Below are 21,619 nucleotides of genomic sequence, written 5' to 3'. Positions count from 1 at the left end.
GAGGCCTTTCTGTTTAAAGACATTTTAGCTGGAAGATGCTAATTATCAATGAGGGGAAAGTGACACCTGATGAGTTCATTTTCCATCTTGGTCCTTGGTTTCTCCTTTGAACTCCCTCTACCCGGCCCTCTTTCCCACTTCATCACTTGTCCCCCACCATCATAAAAGAGAGCTCGGCCCCGGCCGTGTGGCAGAGCTTCCTTCCTCACTTGCCAGGGAGTCGTCCTCTCTGCAGCTGTCTCGCAGGCATGGACACCCTGCGTGAGACCTTCCTCAGCCTGGAAGATGGCTTGGGCTCCTCCGACAGTGCCAGCCTGCTGTCCTCCTGGGACTGGAAAGACCGGGTGGGACCCTTTGAGCTGAACCAGGCCTCTCCCACCCAGAGCCTCTCCCCGGCTCCATCGCTGGAGTCCTGCTCTTCCTCTCCGGGTCCAGCGGTGGCCGGGCTGTCCTGTGGGCGTGGAGGTGCCAGCAGTGGGGGCAGCCAGGACTGCAGTGGCCTTGGGACCGGTGGCCTGGTGGAGGTAGACTACAATATGTTAGCTTTCCAGCCCGCTTATCTGCAGGGCGCTGGTGGCCCCAAGGCCCAGAGGGGCACCAAGGTCAGGATGTCGGTCCAGCGGAGACGGAAGGCCAGCGAGAGGGAGAAGCTCCGGATGAGGACCTTGGCAGACGCCCTGCACACCCTCCGGAATTACCTGCCGCCCGTCTACAGCCAGAGGGGCCAGCCACTCACCAAGATCCAGACGCTGAAGTACACCATCAAGTACATCGGAGAACTCACAGATCTTCTCAACGGCGGCCGAGAGCCTCGGCCCCAGAGCGCCTGAGCTCGGCCCAGGGACCCCACCTCTCCGGCCCCCTGGGCAGGGATGGATGAGCCTTAAAGACCTGGACTGGCTCACGGAACAGCAGCACATAGTGATTTTTATATAGTAAGCGTGGTGACCTTGCTGTCCGAAAAGCTCTAAGGGAATTCCCACTGGACCTGTTGGAACCACCAGAACATTTACCTGCCAGACAAGCAGGCACTTCTGCTTCCGGTTTCCCCACCATTTCTCAAGAGACTTGCCCTTTGCTAAGAGACAGATGGCTTTGTCCTTTTCTGTCTGTTCAAGGTATTTCCAAGGGTCAGTGATTTCAAGTGCATTTTTTCAATAGTGTAAAATTGCCACAATGATTTTCTTTGGCCATTTTGGTGTGGGGAGCTTTCTCTCTGTTGCTAACTAAACCTGTGCTTTGTGCAGGATCCAGGGTGACACCTGGATTCTTATTTAGAAAGATTAGGGTCAAGTAAAGAGCTATAGCGCTCCTGTTCTATTTTGTCTGTGTGCTTGTGTGTGTGTGTGTGTGTGTGTGTGTGTGTGTGTGTGTGTGTATGTGTTTGACTAAACTCAGACCTTTACTTTGGCAGGGACTAAAATTACTTAAATGCAGAAGAAATTAGTGTCATGGTGAATAGAAAGTCACAGGCAGACAGGTTACATTAAGACAGCCCCTCCTCTCTTCAGGGAAGGGGAAGGAGGCTGAAAACACTGGGGGCCAGAGGATGGGGGGTTGCGAGGAGAAGGAAGGGGAGGGAGACCCAGCAGCTCAGCCTGAACAGGCCCGGACAGAGCTGGGAGGGCGGGAGCTCCCTGGGCCAGGCCAGGTATGAGTACAACCTCATTGAATTCCTCCACTTACTCATCTCTCAAATGAAGAGATTGACTCAGAAAGAATAGGAGGCTAGTTTGATTCTAGAGATAAAGGAAAAGGGTCAGGATTAGAACTCAAGTCTACTCTAACTCCTTTAGAGATATTTATTTCTTTATCCACAGTGTCTCCCCCTCCTACCCACCCCCAAATCACCTCCTGTGAATCCACACCCCGCTCTTCACTGTGCCTCATCTTAGGGTTGGCGATGCAGCACCTTCAGCTTGACTAATTTGATGGCACAGGACATCAAAATGCGGGCTTTGAATTAAGGAGTTTCTAAAAAACTAGTGGGTTTTTTTTTTAAGTCTGAATTTTTCTCCTTGTGGTTATTAAACATTTGCTTTTGTTTTTCAGTGAATTGTCTGTTCATGTCTCCTGTCATTTTTTTTCCTATTGGTGATTTTTCTTCTTTTGAATAACAAATTACAAAGGCAGGAGATGTGTCCACAATTTAATGTATTACTTCTCCACTTTTTTCCTTTGCTGATACAAACATAATACAAATAAATATAGGCATGTATTTTTAGATACTTTTAAAGAATACCTTTAATTCTGCAAATTGCTTTCGTTTTTTGACTTAGCAATATATAGTAAAAGTCCTTCCAGTTTAACAAGAATAAATCCATGATATAAGTACCATTATTATTTTGATTTTGTAGTTGAGGAAATTGAAGCACAGACTTGCCCTAAGAAGTCACACATGTGAAAAATATTTAGAAAGCAGAGGTTCGAACAATGCTTCATAGCACAGGTGTGCTAGGCTACACATGATCTGTTTAATGAATCACCTTTTGAATCATATATATTTTGTTTTCATTACAAAGAAATGCTGTAACAAACATCCCAGACAACTAGCTTTATCCACGGATATTTTCATTCGCCTGAAAGTTCCCATAAATGGGATTTCTGGATCAGAGTTGTGGGCACATTTTAAATTTAAATAAATACTGTTAGATGGCTTTTATAAAAATTTGTAGTTATTCATGGTCTCCCAACATTTTGCGACAGAATCAGCTGTTCCATGATGACACTGGATTTTCTCAATCTTCTGAAATTTTTAATGGATTAAAACATGTTTATGCTGTTCTTGTGATAATTTGAATTGCCCTATGGTCTATCTGAGATGGCGCATCTTTTTAAATTTTATGTGACTATTGTTCACTTTGATTTCTTTTCTATAACAGGCCAGTTTATACTCTTTGCCACTTTTCTATTGGGTTCTTTATGTTCTTGTTAATAAACTGGGAGAGTTCTTTGTACATTACATGTATTGAAAATATTTCCTTCCAATCTATCATTTTGTTATAATCTTTGTTTATGGTATCTTATATTTATGATTTTGATTCTGATATCTTTTGCTCTTTGAAGTGTTTCATTTTTGTATGATCAAGTTTCTCGTCTATTTTTTTTCTTATGGCTTGTGTGTTTCTTCCTTTTGCTTAACTTTTCCCAGTTCCAAGGCTATTCAAATGTTCTGATTTAAAAAAAATATTTTAATAGTTATTTATAGATGGATCTTTAATTTACCTGAAAATTTATTTTTGTCTATAGTGCAAAGAAGGACTCTAACTTTATTTCTGATTATTGTTTTTATAAATGCAGGATAAGTATAAACTTGTCACTGGGGGTGATGGGTGGTGCTGGGGCACAATTGCTACAATGTCATCCTGTGTATACAAATTTTATCAACTTTTCATAAATTTGCTGCTGATGTTTCAGAGAAGAATCTAGAATATGTTGAACAATATCAAGATTTTCTTCAAGAGACTCTACCCTGTGCATGCACAGGTGTTCATGTGAGAGTGTATGTGTGTGCACGTGTGTGCACGTGTACATGTGTTTGTTCCTGTGTATGTGTGTGTGTGTGTGTGTGTGCATGGTGTTTCACGTATTGAGGGTGAAGGATTAGAGAGGACTGTAATATGGGAAAGGGGGTTTTCAGCCTTTGATCAGTGTTTATATTGACTTATTTTCCGTGTCATTTTTAAAAAGAGTGGAACCCAAATGCCCTTGACTTTTGATTTTTTTCCAGCGCAAGCATTAAGAATGGTTTATCAAGAGCATGGGTAATTTTGGTTGCCTTGGGGACCAAATGTTGTGGATGGATTGGGAAGCCCTGTCGTCATTTTCAAAAAATTCTGGAAAGCCACAGACCCAGCTACCAGTTGGGCTTGCCTTCAGGACTCCTAAGGTCCTTACTGGAGGGGAGGCATCTGCAGAGCTTGGAGAAGGTGACAGCTTCCTGGGAGTAAGCCTCTGGCCCAGGGCCTTGTCTTACCGACACCACCTGCAGCCCCGGGTGGGCCCTGTCCAGGAAAGACAGCTAGCTGCCCATCAGCACCTGACTCCTGCAGCAACGCCCAGGGCAGCTGCCTCCCTGATGGGGAGGGTAGCTGGAACAGGTCCCGGATTCCCCCCAGCGAGCATTTAAAAGCTGTTGCCTCGGGCGTAGCTCAGGATTCAGAATAACTTATTTCTGGTGCTTGGAGAGGGAACCACAATTCATGGATTTCCTCTATGTTGTAGTCAGAATTTTCACATTTGCTATTTCATGCAATCCTCCTAACAGCCCCAGGAGGTGGGAACTATTAGTTTCATTTTGAGGACGAGGAAGCAAAGGTTTAGGACAACTAAACGGGGCAGAGCCACACGATGAGCCAGTGGCCCATGGTTGACTAGTTAGCTACTGAGGTAGGCGTCAGCTCTTAACTCCAAAGCTTGGGCCTGTCCTTTGGAATCATGCTGCCTGCTCCTCCGGCTGCTCAGAGGACGCCGCGTGCCCTGGGCTGGGCAGTCAGAGAGGTTTCTCAGCCAGTGCTCACTCCCAGGCTTCTCAGCCTCGTCCCTGCTTCCCCATCTCTGGGACCCTCATTGTCTTTTACCTTCTGAAGCATTTCTTGAAGGGGCTATTCTCATCCTTTAAAAGATGTCCCTTTGAACTTCTGCCTCCACCCCAAACATGTCCTCAGAAATTCCTTTCACTTCCCTGCTGGCGCCTAGGGTCCTTGTTAATCCACAGAGAAACCTGACTGACTTCTTCTGCTCATTTGTGTTCAATAAAATGTTCCACAATTCACACCGGGCTGAGGTTTCTTTGTTCTTCTTGTAGTTTCTGCTGCATTAGCTCATTGGGAGAGCGGAGAGCGGCGAGGGCAGGCTGGGGGGAGTCTCTGCAAATTGACAAGTTGACAGAATTGCCTTGACTTTTAAGATATTTTTTTAAAAAGATAGCAGAAGAGGCACATATAAATGAGCGCTGGTGCTGTTGTTCTGACCTCGCATTCCAGTAGCTTGGTATGTTCTGTGGTGACTCTGAGGCGTCCTTTGATTCCGTACACGCTCCAGGCTGCAGGAAGGAGCCTGGACCTGGGCCTTGACCCCGGCGGGCTCGGCCCTGGGCTGGCTTGACAGCCACCAGAGCTTGGTATCCGCCTCCTGTCCTCCTGCGGGGAACCCAAGATAACATCTGCTTTGCAAATAAAATACCAAAAACTAAGCAATGCCTCTTAGAAAGACCTGATCTGAACATTTTGGTTCCAGAAAGTCCCTTGAACCCTGAGGAGGAAGGAAGCAAAGAACCTGAGAAGCCTGGAGAGAAAAGACAATTCCTTGCTCATCTCTGGGGTTTGGGACTCTCGACCCTCCTTTCCTCAGCAGAGTCTCCCATTAAGTTCTTTTCAGCTGAACACTATTGATTTCTGTTTCTCTTCATTAAGTGGGGTGACTGGCAGGGCTGGAGGTCAGGGGCGTGTAGGAGAGACGGAAGTCCAGAAGGAGCTGCGGTGAGCGAACCCCAGCCGGGGCAGCAGCAGTTGTGGGTTCGTTAGCTGACGGGTCAGGCTCGGGGTCAAAGGCTCTATCTATTTTTTCTCCTTTACTCTTAACACTAGGAGGAGATAGCGAATATTAGCCCACTTTGCAAATAAAGAAGCTCAGAGAGGCCAAGTCACCTTGCCCAAGGTCACGCAATTGGCATGGGGCCCAGGATTCCACCCACAGCTGCCTGACTCATTCTTTTCACAGCACTAAGCTCCATGTGCCGGAAATGGGCAGGAAACAAAACAAGTTGCAGGGAAGTCCGCGTGCGAGCCGTTTCCACTAGTCTGCGCTCTCATTTGAAAAGATTTGCATTTGCATGTGCACTGTGCAAACATCGTACTAGGATGGACAGAGATCAGGGCATATTTTAAGTTGTGAGAACCTTCCTGGTCTCCTCCCACACCACACGGTACAAAGCATGACTATTCTTTTTCTCTCTCTCATAGGATGGAATTTGAGAAAAGTGTGGGAGTTTTGCAACAATCTTGGCACATTTGTATGCCTCTAAAGGTATCATAAATCACACTTCAGAAGTACATGTTCCCAGGGATTACAGTTTTCACATCTTTTCCTTCGGTTTCTTTTAGGTGCAAAATTACCAAACAAAAAATGATGATGATGATGGTGATGATGATGATGATGATGATGATAATAATAATAATAGCAACAAAAACTAATATTCATTGTGTGCCTGCTCTGGATAAGGCACTGTTCTGAAATCACTATTTTAACCTCTATGAAGTAAGAAATAACTACTTTACAACCTTATGAAATAAGAACTAAAGTTATCCCCATTTTATAGATGAGAAAACTGAGGCACAGAGAGGGGAAATTTCACGCAACTTGGCAGCAGCAGACCCTAGCAGGTGTGTACCACACCAAACCCCTACTACTGTATCACAGGTATCTTTTTATCGGGTTAGTGATCACAAAGCATTTTACATACATCATCCTATTTAATTCTAACCTGTAACTCATTATATGTGACGTTGAACCGGGATTGTTATGTCCAGTTTACAGATGAGGGATTTAAAGTTCGTAATGACAAAATACCATAATTATTAATAAATGACAAGAGCTGGCACCAGAATCCAAAATTGAAAACTCCCAGTCTGATTCTTTCTGGCTAAACTTTTCTGTCTCCTGAGGAAATCTAAAGTCTACTTCCAAGGGAATCTTCATAAAGGCAGAACAGCAAAATGTGCTCTATGGTCTGTTTCTTCAAGGTGGGCTTTGCATTAAACCTTCTGGAATTTTTGGATCTAATCCATGTACACACAAAACAATCCATGCCTGCATGTAGGGAAGGGTGATGAAAACCTAAACCCTTGAACAGAATTTTATTCCCCTTCATAACTCGAGAATTTGCACCCCCAGGAGACTACTATCACTCTTTTTACTGCACATTTAATTACTTCCTAGCAGGGAAAGCAGGTGACATTTAAGTAATTTAAGTTCCAGGATTCTAACACACATCAAAAGGTCTGATGTATTCTGGGACAACTGAGAATCGGGTCGTGGGCTGAGGACCCTGGCACTGAGATGGAGAGGCTACGTGCAATGAAGGTGGGAGCTGTGAGACCAGAAATGAGGGCCAGTGAAGGAGACCGGAGTCAGATTTCAGCGTCAGCCCTTCCATGGTGCTGGATTACGGGATGCAGAGGTGAGATGCTCACAGCCTAGCGAGGGAGGAGGACAAGGAAAGAGATGAAAGGACCCGATGCTCCTTGCACAGCTCAGAGAAGGCGTCACACTGGAGGAAACTCTTGAAGTTGTCCTCTAGGGAGCCCAGGGCTTGCTGAACAGAGGAAACAGCGTATGCAAAAGCCCAGAGATCTGAAAGAACGCAAGGGTTTGGGGATCAGAAGGGGGCTGGTTTGGTTGAGATGGACAGGAAAGCAGGCGTGGGAGGCTGAGGGCTTGCACATCCTTCAAGCTGTGGGGAAGCTGACTCTCACCCTGAGAGAAGCCCCTCTCACACAGAGGCTAACTCAGACTGCTATCATTTTATTTACTGAAGTATAGTCAGTTTATAATGTGTCACTTTCTGGTGTACAGCTTACTGTTTCAATCATACATACACATACATATATGCATTTTCATATTCTTTTTCATTATAGGTTGCTGCAAGATATTGAATATCGTTCCCTCTGTTGTACAGAAGAAACTTGTTTATCTATTTTACATACAGTAGTTAATATTTGCAAGTCTCGAACTCCCAATTTATCCCTTCCCGCCCCCTTTCCCCCTGGTAACCATAAGCTTGTTTACTATGGGTGTGAGTCTGTTTCTGTTTTGTAGATCATCATTCTGAGTGAAGTAACCAGAAAGAGAAAGAAAAATACCACATGATACCATTCATATGTGGAATCTACAAACAGAAAAAAGAAGACACTAATGAACTTGTCTACAAAACAGGTGGTTATTTATCTGTGTCCTGGTCAAAGCACCCGGAGTAGAACACAGCACACTTGTAAGGCGCAAGTAACAGAGGAGCTCTGTCTGATGGGGCGACCTGGCTTTGTAGGTAGGCTGACACTGAACTTGAACCTAGGCAGGTAGGTGGCATCTTGATGGGGCACAGGGGCAGTTCCAGAGAGAAAGAAGAGCAAAAACAGAGGTATGAAGGCAGGGACCAGTGGGAGGCCCCAGATGAGGGTCCGTGGGCTGCGACAGAGGTCTGTTAGAAGAGTGAGTTTAGGTACAGACGAGCTAAAGGGTGGGACTTAGGAAACACCTTTATATTTTTGTTTGACTCATCCTATCAGAGTATGTGAAGATGATGAGTTTATTCACTGAACAAGAATTGCTGAGCTGACGGCATGTTTCTTAGCCTGTGTTGGGTTTCCGAGAGAGAGACAGGATCCCAGGCCTTTGGAAGTTTCCATGCTAGTGGCGGAAATGAGATCCGATGATTGTGAAAACAGCTCTTTTGCCCTTTCCTGTTTGCCCATTTCTGTCCCCTCCAACCTTGGAAGAACCGAATTATAGGAATGAGGTCACTAGGCAATTTAAATAACTCCTGACTTACACTTTCTTGAATGCACACTATGCCTTGCCTAAAGTGTTGATTCGTTTCCTGTATTAAAAGAAGTAAGAATGAATGAAGAATTAAGCAGTTAAAGAATGACTAGCTGTCTACCCACCCCCACATCCCCCTTAGCAATCCTGCAGGCAGGACATGTGGGCAAGACAACACCTGAAGAGAGAGTCAGCCTGCACACAATGGGGAGTGATGCAGAACTCAGCCTCCTGCCTCAGTGACTCGCCAAGATTCTTTCCCCCTTTTTCCCTTTAAAAACTGTCATGGCTGAGCTGACTCTCTGGAGTTGGTCTCGGGACAGAAGTCCACCTTCTCCCAGATGGCCAGCTTTTCTAATTAAAACTCCTTTCCTTTCTACTGATGCTTGGTTCTCGATGATTAGCTTTTGAGTGGTGAGTACCCGGACCTGAGTTTGGGAAGAACCGGTTAGGGAGGACTGTGGCTCAGACAGTGATTCTGCCAGAAACCATGGGTTGGTGGGATGTTCTCTAGGATTTGAAGTGCTGAAGGGAGGAGTTTAGGGGTTACAAAATGAGGAAGAGCTGAGGCTGGATGGATGGGAAAGATGCAGAGAGCAGAGCATCCCAGGGGAACTGGAGAGGAGGGTGAATGAGGGGCTGGAGAAGTCGTGAGAAGGGAAAGGTGAGCCTGCTTTGGAAAGCTCTGGAAAAGCCAGCGTAAAAGACATTACCCAGTTCTGATCAGTCTGCCATGCTGTTGCTCCTGAATGTTCACTTCTGTGCATCACTGTCAATAGCAGACTGCTCACCCCTGCCTCCACATCCTAACACTCCCAGCAGGGCTGTGCTGTAGACGCCATTAGCCCATTTTACAGATGAGAAAACAGGGCCTATGGCAGTAAAGGGCTAACTGGTTCCAGAGTTTCCCCCGCCCCCTCTGCAGCCCTCCCCTGATTCAGGTAAAGAACCTGAAAGTAGAAAGCAGAGAATGATGATCACATGGGAGCAATGACTGCTCAGGAGGCTTCTGAAGATGGTACTCCCCACGATTAACTCTTAAAGATGATCAGCTCCAGGAATGGTGGGGAGAGCAGATTTATTTCTCCACTTACAGCTGATTTAAGGCAATGGAAATTTTAATCTTTACATTTTCTTGTTTGGGGGATGACCTTTTCAAAAATCCCAAGGGGTTAAATAGGTATACAAAACTGAACAAAATGCTCCAGTCACTTCTCTGGGGTCTCTGGTTCTTGCAAAAGAGGTCCTTTCCGTCCATCCTGCTCTGGCGTTCCCTGGCCCAGCCCTCCCTGCAGCAGGTGAGCGCCCGACGTGTTCCCAGAGCGGGCTTTTAACGCTGTTAACAAGGCTGGAGGCGCCAAAGGGGGCCCCTGGGGGACTGGAGGAACCAGGAGGCTCAATCATAAAGGGCTCTAGTTAAAAGGAGAAAGAGGTGCCAGGGAAACGCTAGGGCTTGTTTTCTGCTTGTTTGGGTGTGTGTATTTTAAAGACCAGGAAGGAACAACAATTTCCATAACTGAGCCCGGGCTACATCCAACAAAGCTGAGGACCTTAATAGAACAGCGCGTCTTTGCGGAAGCAGGAACCGGAGGCAGATGCTACTTCCTGCACTTTTGGGATCGCCTGCCCATCCCGTGAACAGGGATTTTTTTCTGAAACTATTACCGAAGGCAAGTTCGTGTACCCTCCATACCATGAGGCCAAAGAAACTGAAATATCGAAGTTCGGAGCAGAGAAAAATTTATTGCAGGGCTGAGCAAGGAGGGGGTGGGGGTGGGGGCTCGTGTTCAAGAAAACCCTGAACTCCCCAAAGGGTTTCAGCAAAGCATATTTAAAGGTCAAGTAAGGGGAGGGGGCTGTCGCAGGGTACTATTCTCTGATTGGTTGATGTGGAGGGAACATGGTGGTCAACACTATCAACCCCTGGGCGCCAGAAGGTCTGGGGGCTGTGTGCTCTCGATCATCAAGTAGTTAATGTTTTACCTTTGGTGGTGGTTTTAAGCATCTGGAAAAGTCAGTAAATATTCATGAGATTCTATTCTCTGGGCTCTTCAGAGAGGAGCTGCCGCAGGGGTCATGGGGGAGGGGTCTGACCCTACCAGGCTCGCAGTGAAGGGCGAAGGCAGACTGTTCCACGGCCGGGGAGGCCCTGTGGCTGGAAAACAAGGAATCCATTCAGAAAACTTAATTTCCGGACAAGCAAGCATTCCTGCAGACCTGATCCTGGACTACAAAGAGGGAAGAGCAGAGCGGATGGGACATTCAGCGAAGCTCGTGTATGTGTGTGTGTGTGTGTGTGTGTGTGTGTGTGCTCCTGAGGCACGAAGGCCACGTGGCTTCCTCACAGCCAGGCTGGGCTCGGAACCAGCTGGGTACCAAGGCAGAGGAACAGCTCTGTGGCTCTAATTTCAAGGCCTGAGAAACTGAGACAGTGAGAGGCCTGGTGGTTTAGTGAAAAATGCTCCATCTTGCAGTTACTTAGCAATGTCTCCAAAGTCACAGGGTCCAAAGTTCTGGGTAAGTTTCTTATCTGCAAAATGGGGGAACAAAGCTTATTCACGGGCCTGGCGTGGAGACTGAGTGGGACAGCGGCATTAAGCTCCATGCACAGTGTGACTGAATGCTGGTGTCCTTTCCCTTCAGTTCAAGAGCTCTGGTAAATTAATAGCACAGGGAAGGCGCAGTGTCATCAATGATATCAAAAGTGGGTTCTCTGAAAATCAACCTCTGGTAAAACCAGAAACAAAAACACAGACAAGGCAGAAATGAACTATCGGAGGATCAAAAAAATAGGCCATTAAAAGCTAAGCAAATACTACATAAAACTTTAATACAGCTGAAAACTTAGAGCAAGCAGACCAATATCTAAGGAAAATACTCCTTACCAAAAGTCACTCAAGGAAAAAGTCCAAAATCCAAGTAGTTCTGTCATCACTGGAGAAATGCATTCAATAATTAAAACTGTCTACAGCAGGAGCCAGTGATTTTACACATAAATTCTTCCCAACACGTAAGGAACATACCATTTCAATCTTCTATACGCTCTCCCAGAAAATAGAAAGAGAGGTAGCTTACCAGGGGCTGAGAATTACTGCCGCCTGCCCGGTGTTCACTCACCATTTTTTCTGTACTAACACAACCTCAATTTTAGTGGCAGTGGCAATAAATAAACCTAAGTCTCTCAGCTTCCCTTAGAGCGAGGGATGGTTATGTGAACTAGTTCTGGCCAATGACACAAAAGTAGAAAAATCTGGGTGGGGCTTCCAAATTCACTATATAATGGAAAAGCCTAATACATAGAGCACAAAAGGGAATAACAGAGTAATCAAAAAGTATAGAGTAATTCCACTAGCAGATTCAAGAATTTAAAATAAAATCTAGCACATACTCCCCCAAAGCTTCCATCCTCTCTGTCCTGGAGGGAAGTGAGAGAAGCTTTTGGAAGGGGGATTCCACACCAGCAGTAACAGAGAAGAGTCTCCCCTACCCCATCAGGCTTTAAGTTTTCCCAATTTTCTTATCTATAAAGTAGGAATCATAGCACCTAACATTGTACTTACTACCATGATTGAGAAATCCTGTTCGATGCAGGTGGCCAATTCCTTGTGAGACTAAACGCTGGCAGGGATTGGCACTCAGCAATGACCGAAAAACAAAGTTGAAAAGGCCTCTAAGAGAGCTTCAGAGACAATGTCAGTGAGATGCTAGCTGTTAAAGTTCGTACTGGATGCCCAGAGAGTCCGACCCTTCTGAATTTGTAGTCCAGATCATCCAGGAAGATCTTCCTGGTTCCATCGTCCAGCCCTTGTTTTGCTCCTCTCCCACCCATCCTGCCCGTGATGTGCTGGGCAAGCTGATGACACCTTCCCCCACTGAAAGATGGTTCTACTGCTCTGCAAAGTAGAGGGCTGGGGCCTCTGTTCCTACCCTGCCCATGCTGGGACCAGGTATATCATAAATACTTCAGGCAGAGCAAAGCCAGAGGAAGCTCTGGTGCTTATCCAAATAGCTCACCCTACTACACTGTGGAGCTCAGCTTCTCCTCTTAACCATGTGAGAAAATACGGGCCAAGTCACTTTCTCAATTCTTCTGTTTGCCAAATATAGGACAATAAAGTTGAGGTTCTATAAGTAAGAATAAAAGGGAATGTGACCATTGGGTAGACAACAATCATTCTCAGCCTCCTGGAAAGTTATTTCTTTTTCTTTTCTCTGGAATGGTGTTCTAGTGACAGAAGAACGGCCGCATTTGGCCCATAGAAGTATTGAGAATGACTTTTGCCTATTTTCTCATCTTTTGAATGGAGAAGCCGAGATCCCCAATGTGGGACAGTCATGTTTTGTTGGGGACTGTCTTTGGAAAGTGGAACAGATGCGTCTGAGAGAGCCAGATCCCCTTGGGGAAGAGACTTCAATTAAGAAGAAGTATCACCAGTAGGTGCTTTCCAGCCACAGGCTTTTGTATGCCTGCTTCTGCTGGTGCCACCATTATTGGCCCCAACTGAGCCCCCCTGGGCCAGGCTGTTCGGCCAGAAGTCCCCAGAGAAGCCAGTGCAACCTCTCGTCTTAAGTCAGATGCTTCATGTCCCTGCTGGAAAAGCCTTTGGTGACATCTCACTGCAGCGTGTCCGTTTATTTAGTTCCTGCCGAGTCCCATTCAACTCTTATGTTCCACTGTCCTCATTCTGCTCTAAACTATTTTTTTTTCCATTTCTTAAAAGCATCAAGTTTATTTTCAGCTCAGGTCCTTTTCCCTTATTACTTTTGTCTGGAAACATTTTTTTCCTTAGATCAACAAGCAGAGCTTAAATGTCACTTTCCCCCTTGCAGCCATCCCCTTCAGCTCTGCCGTAACTACGGTACCCTAGCTTGTACTGCTCATGATAATAAATGCTCCCTGAAGCTAGCTTATGTATCTTAGTCAGTAAACAAGTTCAGTACATTATTTATTACCATATCCCCAGTACTTGGCACATAGATGCTACAATGGTTAACTTTATGCATCGTCTCGGCTGTGATGCCCAGATGTGTGGTTAAGAATTATTCTGGATGTTTCTGTGAGGATATTGTTAGACAAAAACTAACATTTAAATTGGTAAACTTTGAGTAAAGCACATTGCTCTCCATAATGTGAGTGAGCCTCATCTAATCAGTCGAAGGTCTGAATTGGCTTCCTGGGCAAGAGGGACTTGGGCCCACAGATGGCCTTATGACTTGAACTGAAGCATCAGCTCTTTCCTGGACCTCCAGCCTGATGATCCTCCCTGCAGATTTTGGACTTGCCAGCCTCTGAATCACAGGAGCCAATTCCTTAAAATAAATTCATCTCTCCCTCTCTCTCTCTCTCTCTTTCCATATATATCCTACTGGTTCTGTTTTTCTGGAGAACCATGACTAATACAGGTGCTCAGTAATTTGTCAGATGATTGAATGTGGCCCAGCACTGACAGAGGCCCTGGCAGCAGCAACCCCTGACCCTCCCTCAACATGAAGTTACACAGGATATCTGGTCTCCCCTCTGTGCCTTTGTCCAGGTTCTTCTGTGTCTGAGGATTGAATGCAGAGCATTTCCAAACCACCGCTGGAGGCAGCAAGGGGTCATGTGACAGTGTATTTTTGTAAAAATACAGTTTGAGTGCTTGTCCATTTCACTTTACTGTATTTTTCTACTCACTATTATTGTGCAGACACCCCAACCTCCAGACCCACCTTGAGGGGGTCCAGGTCAGGGCTCAGCTGATCTTCCTTCATATCAGGTACTTAGTAAGTCTTCGGCAGAAGACCAAGATTAGCTCAATTCCTGTACCTTTAGCAAGATGTAAATCATTCTTAATTTTTAAATATGACTGAGTATGTGGTTTAAGACATGTGGAAGCAAAGAAGGAAAGGAAGAGATCTCACTGAAAGGCTCTTTCCAATGACCAGACGGAGCTTCATCATGCTGTTCAAAAATGCTTGAAAGCTACATATGCACACATGTGTACATTAGAAGCTGTAAGTCTAGACTCTTCAGAAACCCATCACACAAATAAGAGTATGGTTTTGGAGAGGTGTCGTTGACTTCTGGGTAAAAAGATGCTTAGTTTGTGTTTGAAGTGGCTGAGTTGATGGCTCTGGAAGAGAGATTCTCTTGGGTGGGATAAGCCAGCACATCTTCCTGTAGATAAATAAGTGGTGAAACATGCATATAATTCCAAGGAAATTCTTCTCAAAAGATTCTAGTCTTTGGCTGAGTTTCTAGTGCCTGCTTGTTTATTTTTTAAAGTATCCCCTTAGGGAAATTGCTTCAATTTTTATGGCCCATAGTTTCTGGATTCTCCTTTTTCAGAAAACAAGTATTTCTTCTATAAAAGATGGTTCCACACCCTTCTTGTTCAGATCTCTGAAGTCCAGATTCTTATAAAAAGTCAGATCCTTCCTTGAAACTTCTTTTATACCAAAATAAGATAGGAGATAACAGGAATGTATGTTGTCCTATCTTAGGCAATAATCACATATTTGTAACAGTTTTCCACATGATATCTATCCCAGTTTCTCAGGGAAGAGAAACATCTGTGTTAGATCACTCAGATGATTTGATAGGCCAACTGTCTTTCTTTGGCTTTGTGGAACCAAATCTGGTTAGAGTGAAATATTGCCGAAGTGGCTCACCAGACCTTTCTTTGCCAGGAATGCACTTTCTTGCACAAAGCAGGTCTGATGTGGGCACCTTGGCATCACATATTACCACACTATAGTGGAAACAAAGCTGCAAGAATTAAAAGGCATTTGTTGGTAAAGTTGGCCAGGATCATAAGCACCATTCTGGCAAGGCAGCAATTCCAATGGAATTTATTGGGTCTTACCACATAAAGGCTGCCAGTCTAATACTGCTCTGTAGTATGGACTCATTAACTTGGACAATATTAGCTAAATAAATCAAGGTGAAGAGGCTAAGTGAAATTCCAAAAGATTAAAGAATTCAACTTTTGGGTCTAATGATTCTAAAATTTTGGAAGACAATGATACCAGTTTTATATAAAGACTATTTAGTTTAATATGCAAATGCTCGTAGGGGTACTCCCAAAATATAGATTATTCTAGATAGAAGACTTTATGGCCAAACACGGACCTATCATGAGTGATCTGGAGTCAAGAAAATTGTAAGTTAAAATAAAACGACAATTCAAAGTCTATCTCATGGTTTGTAATGACAGTGGCTTTTTAGATGGGGTCATTTGTTAAAGAAAGCGCCACAGCTATTTTGAATTAAGACTTGCTCATTCATTCTGGCTTCTCTTTTGTCCTATAAGTTTGACTTACAACTGGACAAATCTAAGTCTTAAATTAATTTTACTCACCTGGCCTTCAATCTATCCACTGGCATACTGAATAAGTCTAGTTGAGCAAGTATGAAAATTGTCATAAATGGAAAGCCCACTCACTTCTTCCAATGCTGTGCTTTCTTCCTTCATGAAGATAAACATTTTTACTTCAGTTAGCCTCAGGTGGGAAGGAAACTTTAGGAAAGTTACATTCACAAGGTGACAGGCAGTTTCCTGCGATATCTTCAGCATTTGTATGGCTTATTGAAAAAAAAAAAAGTTTGGGGCAGGAAGAAGAGAGACCTTATTATATAAGACCAGTGCTAGAAGGCATCAATTAATGTTTATAACTAAAGTCCAGATCTCCATCCAAAGAGTACAGTCTTAAATGTTTCTCATTGTCTGAAGTTCTCACAAAACAAACTTCGCTACCCAGATATTGGATTCTTTGCATGCTCCAGGAACAGAGTAATAGCAGTATCTTAGTTCTTCGGAGGAAATGGATTTGAAGGGTTAACTTTATGTACTCTCTTAATGCCAAATTAGGAATTTTGCTGATCTTAAATATTGACGAGGCAAGATAAATAAAAGGCTGTTGAAACAGTACAAGAATAGTGAAATCTATTGAGAGGAGGGAGAGTAATTTAATTCCAGGTAAATAAAATGTTCACTTTGGAGCCTCCTAGCCGTCAAGGCAGGGAATAAAAGTCCTGGAAGACAAAATTCACAAAATAAAATGTTTATGGCATTAAGTGCTAAAAAGAATTGGTCTTAGAAGGGCCAGTTCATTTTATTGCTTGATCTTCAAACGCAGTTTCCTAGAAGATGACAAGATGTGATGATCTTACATTGATTCTCAACATGAGCCAAGGACATGATGGAATTTGCTCTCAGAAAAGTCATCATAGGGAATGAGTTCAGTTGGCTGAATTCCTAACTTCTAGGCAGAAACATCTTTATTAATTAGTTTTCTAGGTATTTGAAATAGTCAGCACAGATTCTTTGTGATGAGCCTTACTTTTCAGGTCTGTATCCAAACGCCACCTCCTCAGGGAGTGTAACTGTCACACCCCACACGGGACTCACCAGGTAGTTACTACAAGCCTTCAGTCTCCTTAGAGCAATCAGTGATGCCTGCATTTGTTCTTCCCAAATGAATATAGGCCCTGAGGGCAGAAGCTCTGTTTTGTGCACGGCTTTATTCCTGGTAGATGACGATACTTAATACACACTCTGTGCCCAAAGAGTTTGAGTGAATTTTTGCCTCTAATGTACCTTGTACTGAAAGTTAGTCTCTCTTAGGACTGGACTCAAAAAGGAACATCTCATATTTCATATTACTTGCCACCTTCTAAGTCAGGAAAAGAAGCCAAGTATTTCAAATTAAATTTTGAAATCAGAGGACACTTTGTCTAGATTTTTCAGGTTTTATCTACAATTTCCTTTTATTTTATCATCATCTTTTTACTGCTTTCTCAACTTGACTAATGACTCATTAAGACACAGTTAATATCATTGTTCAGACTTTTTATCACTTGGATGTGCCATAACTTCCTTTTTCTTAGAGGTTTCAGTGTGAAAAAAATCAGTCAGTCAGTCTCTGGAATATTCTTCCCCTCTTTCTGGAATATTATCTGTCTCACCATAGAGTATTAGTTATTTCAACCCATAAGTGTATATATATTTACATTGATAGGTACCGAGATGACCACATCTGTATGTGAGTCTGAATAAATTTTATTTCCTTACAACATGTTTCTAGGGGTAAGGATATAAACTATTCACATTCTTGAATCACATTGTATCCTGGAAAGATGATGACAATTTTCATCACCAGCAACAATATTGATAGCACCTGTTTTACCACATCTTTGCCAACATAGACTCCACTTTGCCAAGTATTTTAACTTTATAGGTAAGAAATTGTAACTTACTTTTAATCTGTATTTCCAATTTCTAGTGGTAAACATTTTTATATATAGAATGTTTGTATTTTTGTTAAATTACATGTATCCTTTACCCACCTTTTTATTTGATATCAGTGAGTCATTCACTCATAAGAGCTGTTCATTTTAAGAACACTTCTCTTCTGTGATTTGTTGTAATATTCAGTTTTACTTTTGTTAAGCCCTGGTTTCCTGACAGGTAAAACTGGAGTAATTCTTGCCTGCCTCTTATGGTGGTTGAAGGACAAATGAGAAAACAGGCATAAGTAAGAGTGATAGGAAGTGTTACATAAGGTCCAGCTGATTTTTTTTGTATCACTGTTGCCAACAGATGAAATGTTTTTCCATACAACCAAGAAGAACTTACTTTTGGACAACTTTGTGGTCAGGGCAACATGACAAAGTCCTGGCTCAACCCTGGGTATGGGTTTCTCTTCTTTGGTCCATAATGAAATGTGACTATATGCACATTTCAGCCTAAGAAACATACAACAGTATCTCTTGAGAAAGGATACAACTCTCCTTGAATCATCAGGCGTCATTAGCTACAAAGCTTAAAATGGAGTTCCCTCACCTCCAGCCCCTATTCTGCTGCTTTTCACAAAACTCCAGATGGGAAGAAAAAGGAGGTGGAATATCAAAATCTTTTACTTACATAGAAGCAGAACTCAAAATAAAAGCTTTCCAAAGCAATCTCTGTTCTGTTTTGGTCTCCCCCTCCCCTGCACACCATCCTGCTGGTACACAGGATCAAGTCTGAAGCAAAGAACATGGTCCTCACAAGTCAGGATGTGATTTCCAAACTATGTCAGGGAAGACAGTTGTGAATAGAGCATCATCCTCATTGAAAACAGGCAAGATACAGGCTTGCGGTAAAAAAATAAAATGAAAGTCATACCTTTCTGCTGGTTCTTCAAGTGTTCACACTGAACATAAATGTCGTACCTGTTCTGGTAACAACTGCAGATTGGCGACATTTGTCTTGTAAAGCAAATTCGGATGGACACTGGCCTGGTACTCCTTCCAGCTTCATTGCAGTAACTACCATATAGCCATTGGATGTGCAGTCTTGCAGACATTTAAATAGGTGAAGAGACTCCTTTGGAAGTCCAGATACCTGTCTCTGCTGTGTTGTGTCCTCCACGGTCGTTCCATGACACTTCCCACATGCTCCAGAGTCAGGAAGCCCCCATCTGCATGTGTGGAAGCAAAGACAAGGGGGCAGTGAGCCTCTGAATATCATGCTTAGCCCTGCCGTGCCCAGGTGACAAGAGAAACCTCACCATCACCTGCAACAGGGGTCCCATGTCTCAAAGTCGAAGCTCCTAGAAGAATTAATCTGTGATCAGAGACTGCGTAAATGCTACCGCTAAGTCTGTACTTCAATGCTTTCCCCTCTCTCTGCTTTGAGAGGTGGTGAGAGAAATTTACCAAACAGTGTGAGAAAGAGGAGCTGGGGGGTGGGAGACATTGAGAAGTGACTAATACTCTGACTCCTATTGTCAAAAAGCCCAGAACCCTGAGGTCCCGTGACCTCTCTCAGCTGCAGACCGACAGGATCCAGGGAGACTCGCTCACCTCACAGCAAGACACAAAGCCACCGTAACAAGAAGCCCAGCCTGGCTTCTCAGCCTTTATTTTCCACAGACAAGCTCTGCCTTCTGCTTGGCTTGTCAGCAAGGAACTGTCCTCGGTGGGGCCAGCAATCACCAGGTGAATCCATTTCAGTGGCCCTTGCTCCTTTCCCAGCTATGAGGCAGGGTCTGGGACAGATGCCCTGCAAGGAGGCCCCCACCATCTGCTGATTCCTTCCCAAGGTTTCCCTTTCCAGCTCAGCCAGAATGTTCCACAAACACTCCAGGAGAGGCCCCCAAGTAGGGCTGCCAGAGAAAATACAGGATGCCCTGTTAGATGAGAATTTCAGACAATCTGGGAAATACTGCAATTATCTGCAATATTTGGGACACACATAGTGTAAAAACATGATCCATAGTTTATCTGAAATTCCAATTTCACACAACATTCTGTATGTTTATTTGCTAAACTTTGTGCCCCTATTTCAAGGTCTCGGTTTTGCTGAGCAGGAAAGGAAAGCTAGGATGAGGAAGACTATATATTTTTCCAAATTAAAAAAAAAATTCTGCCACTTTTGGTCAGATGTGTAAATTACATGGGTAGCCGAGAAAGGCCTGTGAGATGTTTGGCCCAAACTAGGCGAATGAACAGGGAACGAAGGAATTCCTCATGGCAGGACTAGGTCCTGGGTTAAGACCCTTTTAATGAAGAAACCTACTCACTATTTAGCAGCGATTGTGTTAGGGACCAGGGATGTGGCAGTGAACAAAATAGTTCATCTCTTACTCGTGTGGTTGGCATCCCACTCCCCTGGTAACCTAGCTCCCAGGCCGTCATGTGAGATTGGAAACTGGCCCCTGTGCACGGAGGGCAGGGAGAGACCAAAGAAGGGGGCGGACCTCTCCAGATTGGTAGGTGGCAGATTGAATAAACAAGGGAACTTACATACCACGTTTGTCTTGGGTAGTTGCAAGATGAGTAGGTCCCCGCCCCCTGGAAGTTTAAATGTTTATACAGAGGGCTTGGGTTAAGTCATGCACACCATCCAGATGGTCTCAGCTACACAGTGCTCTCTCAAGGCTGCGTTCTTGGAAATGATCCCACTGTGGGATCCGTGGGCAGGATGTACATTCCAAGGTCAGGGAGGAGGTAAGGATACTCCGAGTGCCCTAAGGGCGGGGTGAATGCCCATCTGGGGAGAATTGGGGGAGAGCTGGAGCCATTCGGGATGAATGTGTAAGCCTGATCCAAAAAATTGTGGGTGCCGTCCGACCGATGTCATTTCCAGGGGTAGGAGGAAGCTCTACTCTGGACTCTGCTTTCTCAGTGATCACAGGGCTCTGGTGTCGTGAAAGTGATTCCTGGTCTTGCCACTCAGCAGTTGTGTGACCCTGGGCAAGTTAGTTAACTCTTCTGAACCGAGGGTTTTTTTTAATCTGTAAAATATGGATTTACTGTGTCATCATAACATTCTCATGTAAAAAGCACCTGGCAAATTATGGACACACGCTCAAGAAAACGTGTAACAAACACCTTTCTCCCCTTGCACCTCCAACTCCTACTTGGAAAAATAGATTTCCTGTGTGTGTGTGTGTATGTGTGTGTGTGTGTGTGTGTGTGTGAAGAAAGAGAGAACTCTTGAGTGTAAAGTAAGTGATCGTTTCTCAGTATTTTAGCAATTATTTCATGATTTTGCCCAATGAATTTTTTACATTAAAAAATGCCCAAGAATAGCAAAATAAAATTTTCTTGGGCAGTTAAGTAAAAGGAGGACATAGATCTTCATACTTTCTGTGCACATGGAAAGTCTGCTGGAAGTAAATACAACAGAATGGTGAGGTGAGGATTTTTGCGCGTGGGATTGGGCTATTTAAAATTTCGGATGCTGCGGTTCGTGCAGATGCAATGTTAGGAGCCGGCCACAGGGGGGAGCCTGAGCCCCTCCGATGGCTTTTAGGAGGCGCCGCAGAGATGCCGGTGAACAACTTCAGCGCAGAGTGCAGAGCGAGACCTGGCCCATCTTAATTTCTGAAAGGCTCCTCACTGAAATAAAACCGCCGTAAGCCCTCCTTTATAACATTCGCTGGTCCCATTTAGCGAAGGCGAAGTGCCGAAGTGAGGCTGGGACTGAGGAAGGCATTCTCGGGTCTGAAGGGTGTGGCTCCCACGCATCTCTAGGAACCAAAGTGAAGGGCAGAGTCCCTCGGCAGAGGCAAGTGTCCCCCGAAGGTCAGGAGCGGGAGGCTCCAGGAGATT

The 21,619-nt window shown here is 44.4% G+C and overlaps 1 protein-coding gene across 1 annotated transcript; it reads left to right on the top strand.

Annotated features, from left to right (window-relative positions):
- Positions 1 to 248: 248 nt before the first annotated feature.
- Positions 249 to 830, top strand: MSGN1 (mesogenin 1). The gene has a single exon (XM_006197130.2). It carries the CDS (start codon positions 249 to 251, stop codon positions 828 to 830), a length of 582 nt encoding a protein of 193 aa, XP_006197192.1.
- The last annotated feature ends 20,789 nt before the right edge of the window (positions 831 to 21,619 follow it).

This window comes from Vicugna pacos, chromosome 15, assembly GCF_048564905.1.
Source record: "Vicugna pacos chromosome 15, VicPac4, whole genome shotgun sequence".
NCBI classification, from domain to species: Eukaryota; Metazoa; Chordata; class Mammalia; order Artiodactyla; family Camelidae; genus Vicugna; species Vicugna pacos.
This window is presented reverse-complemented; position numbering and strand designations above follow the sequence as displayed.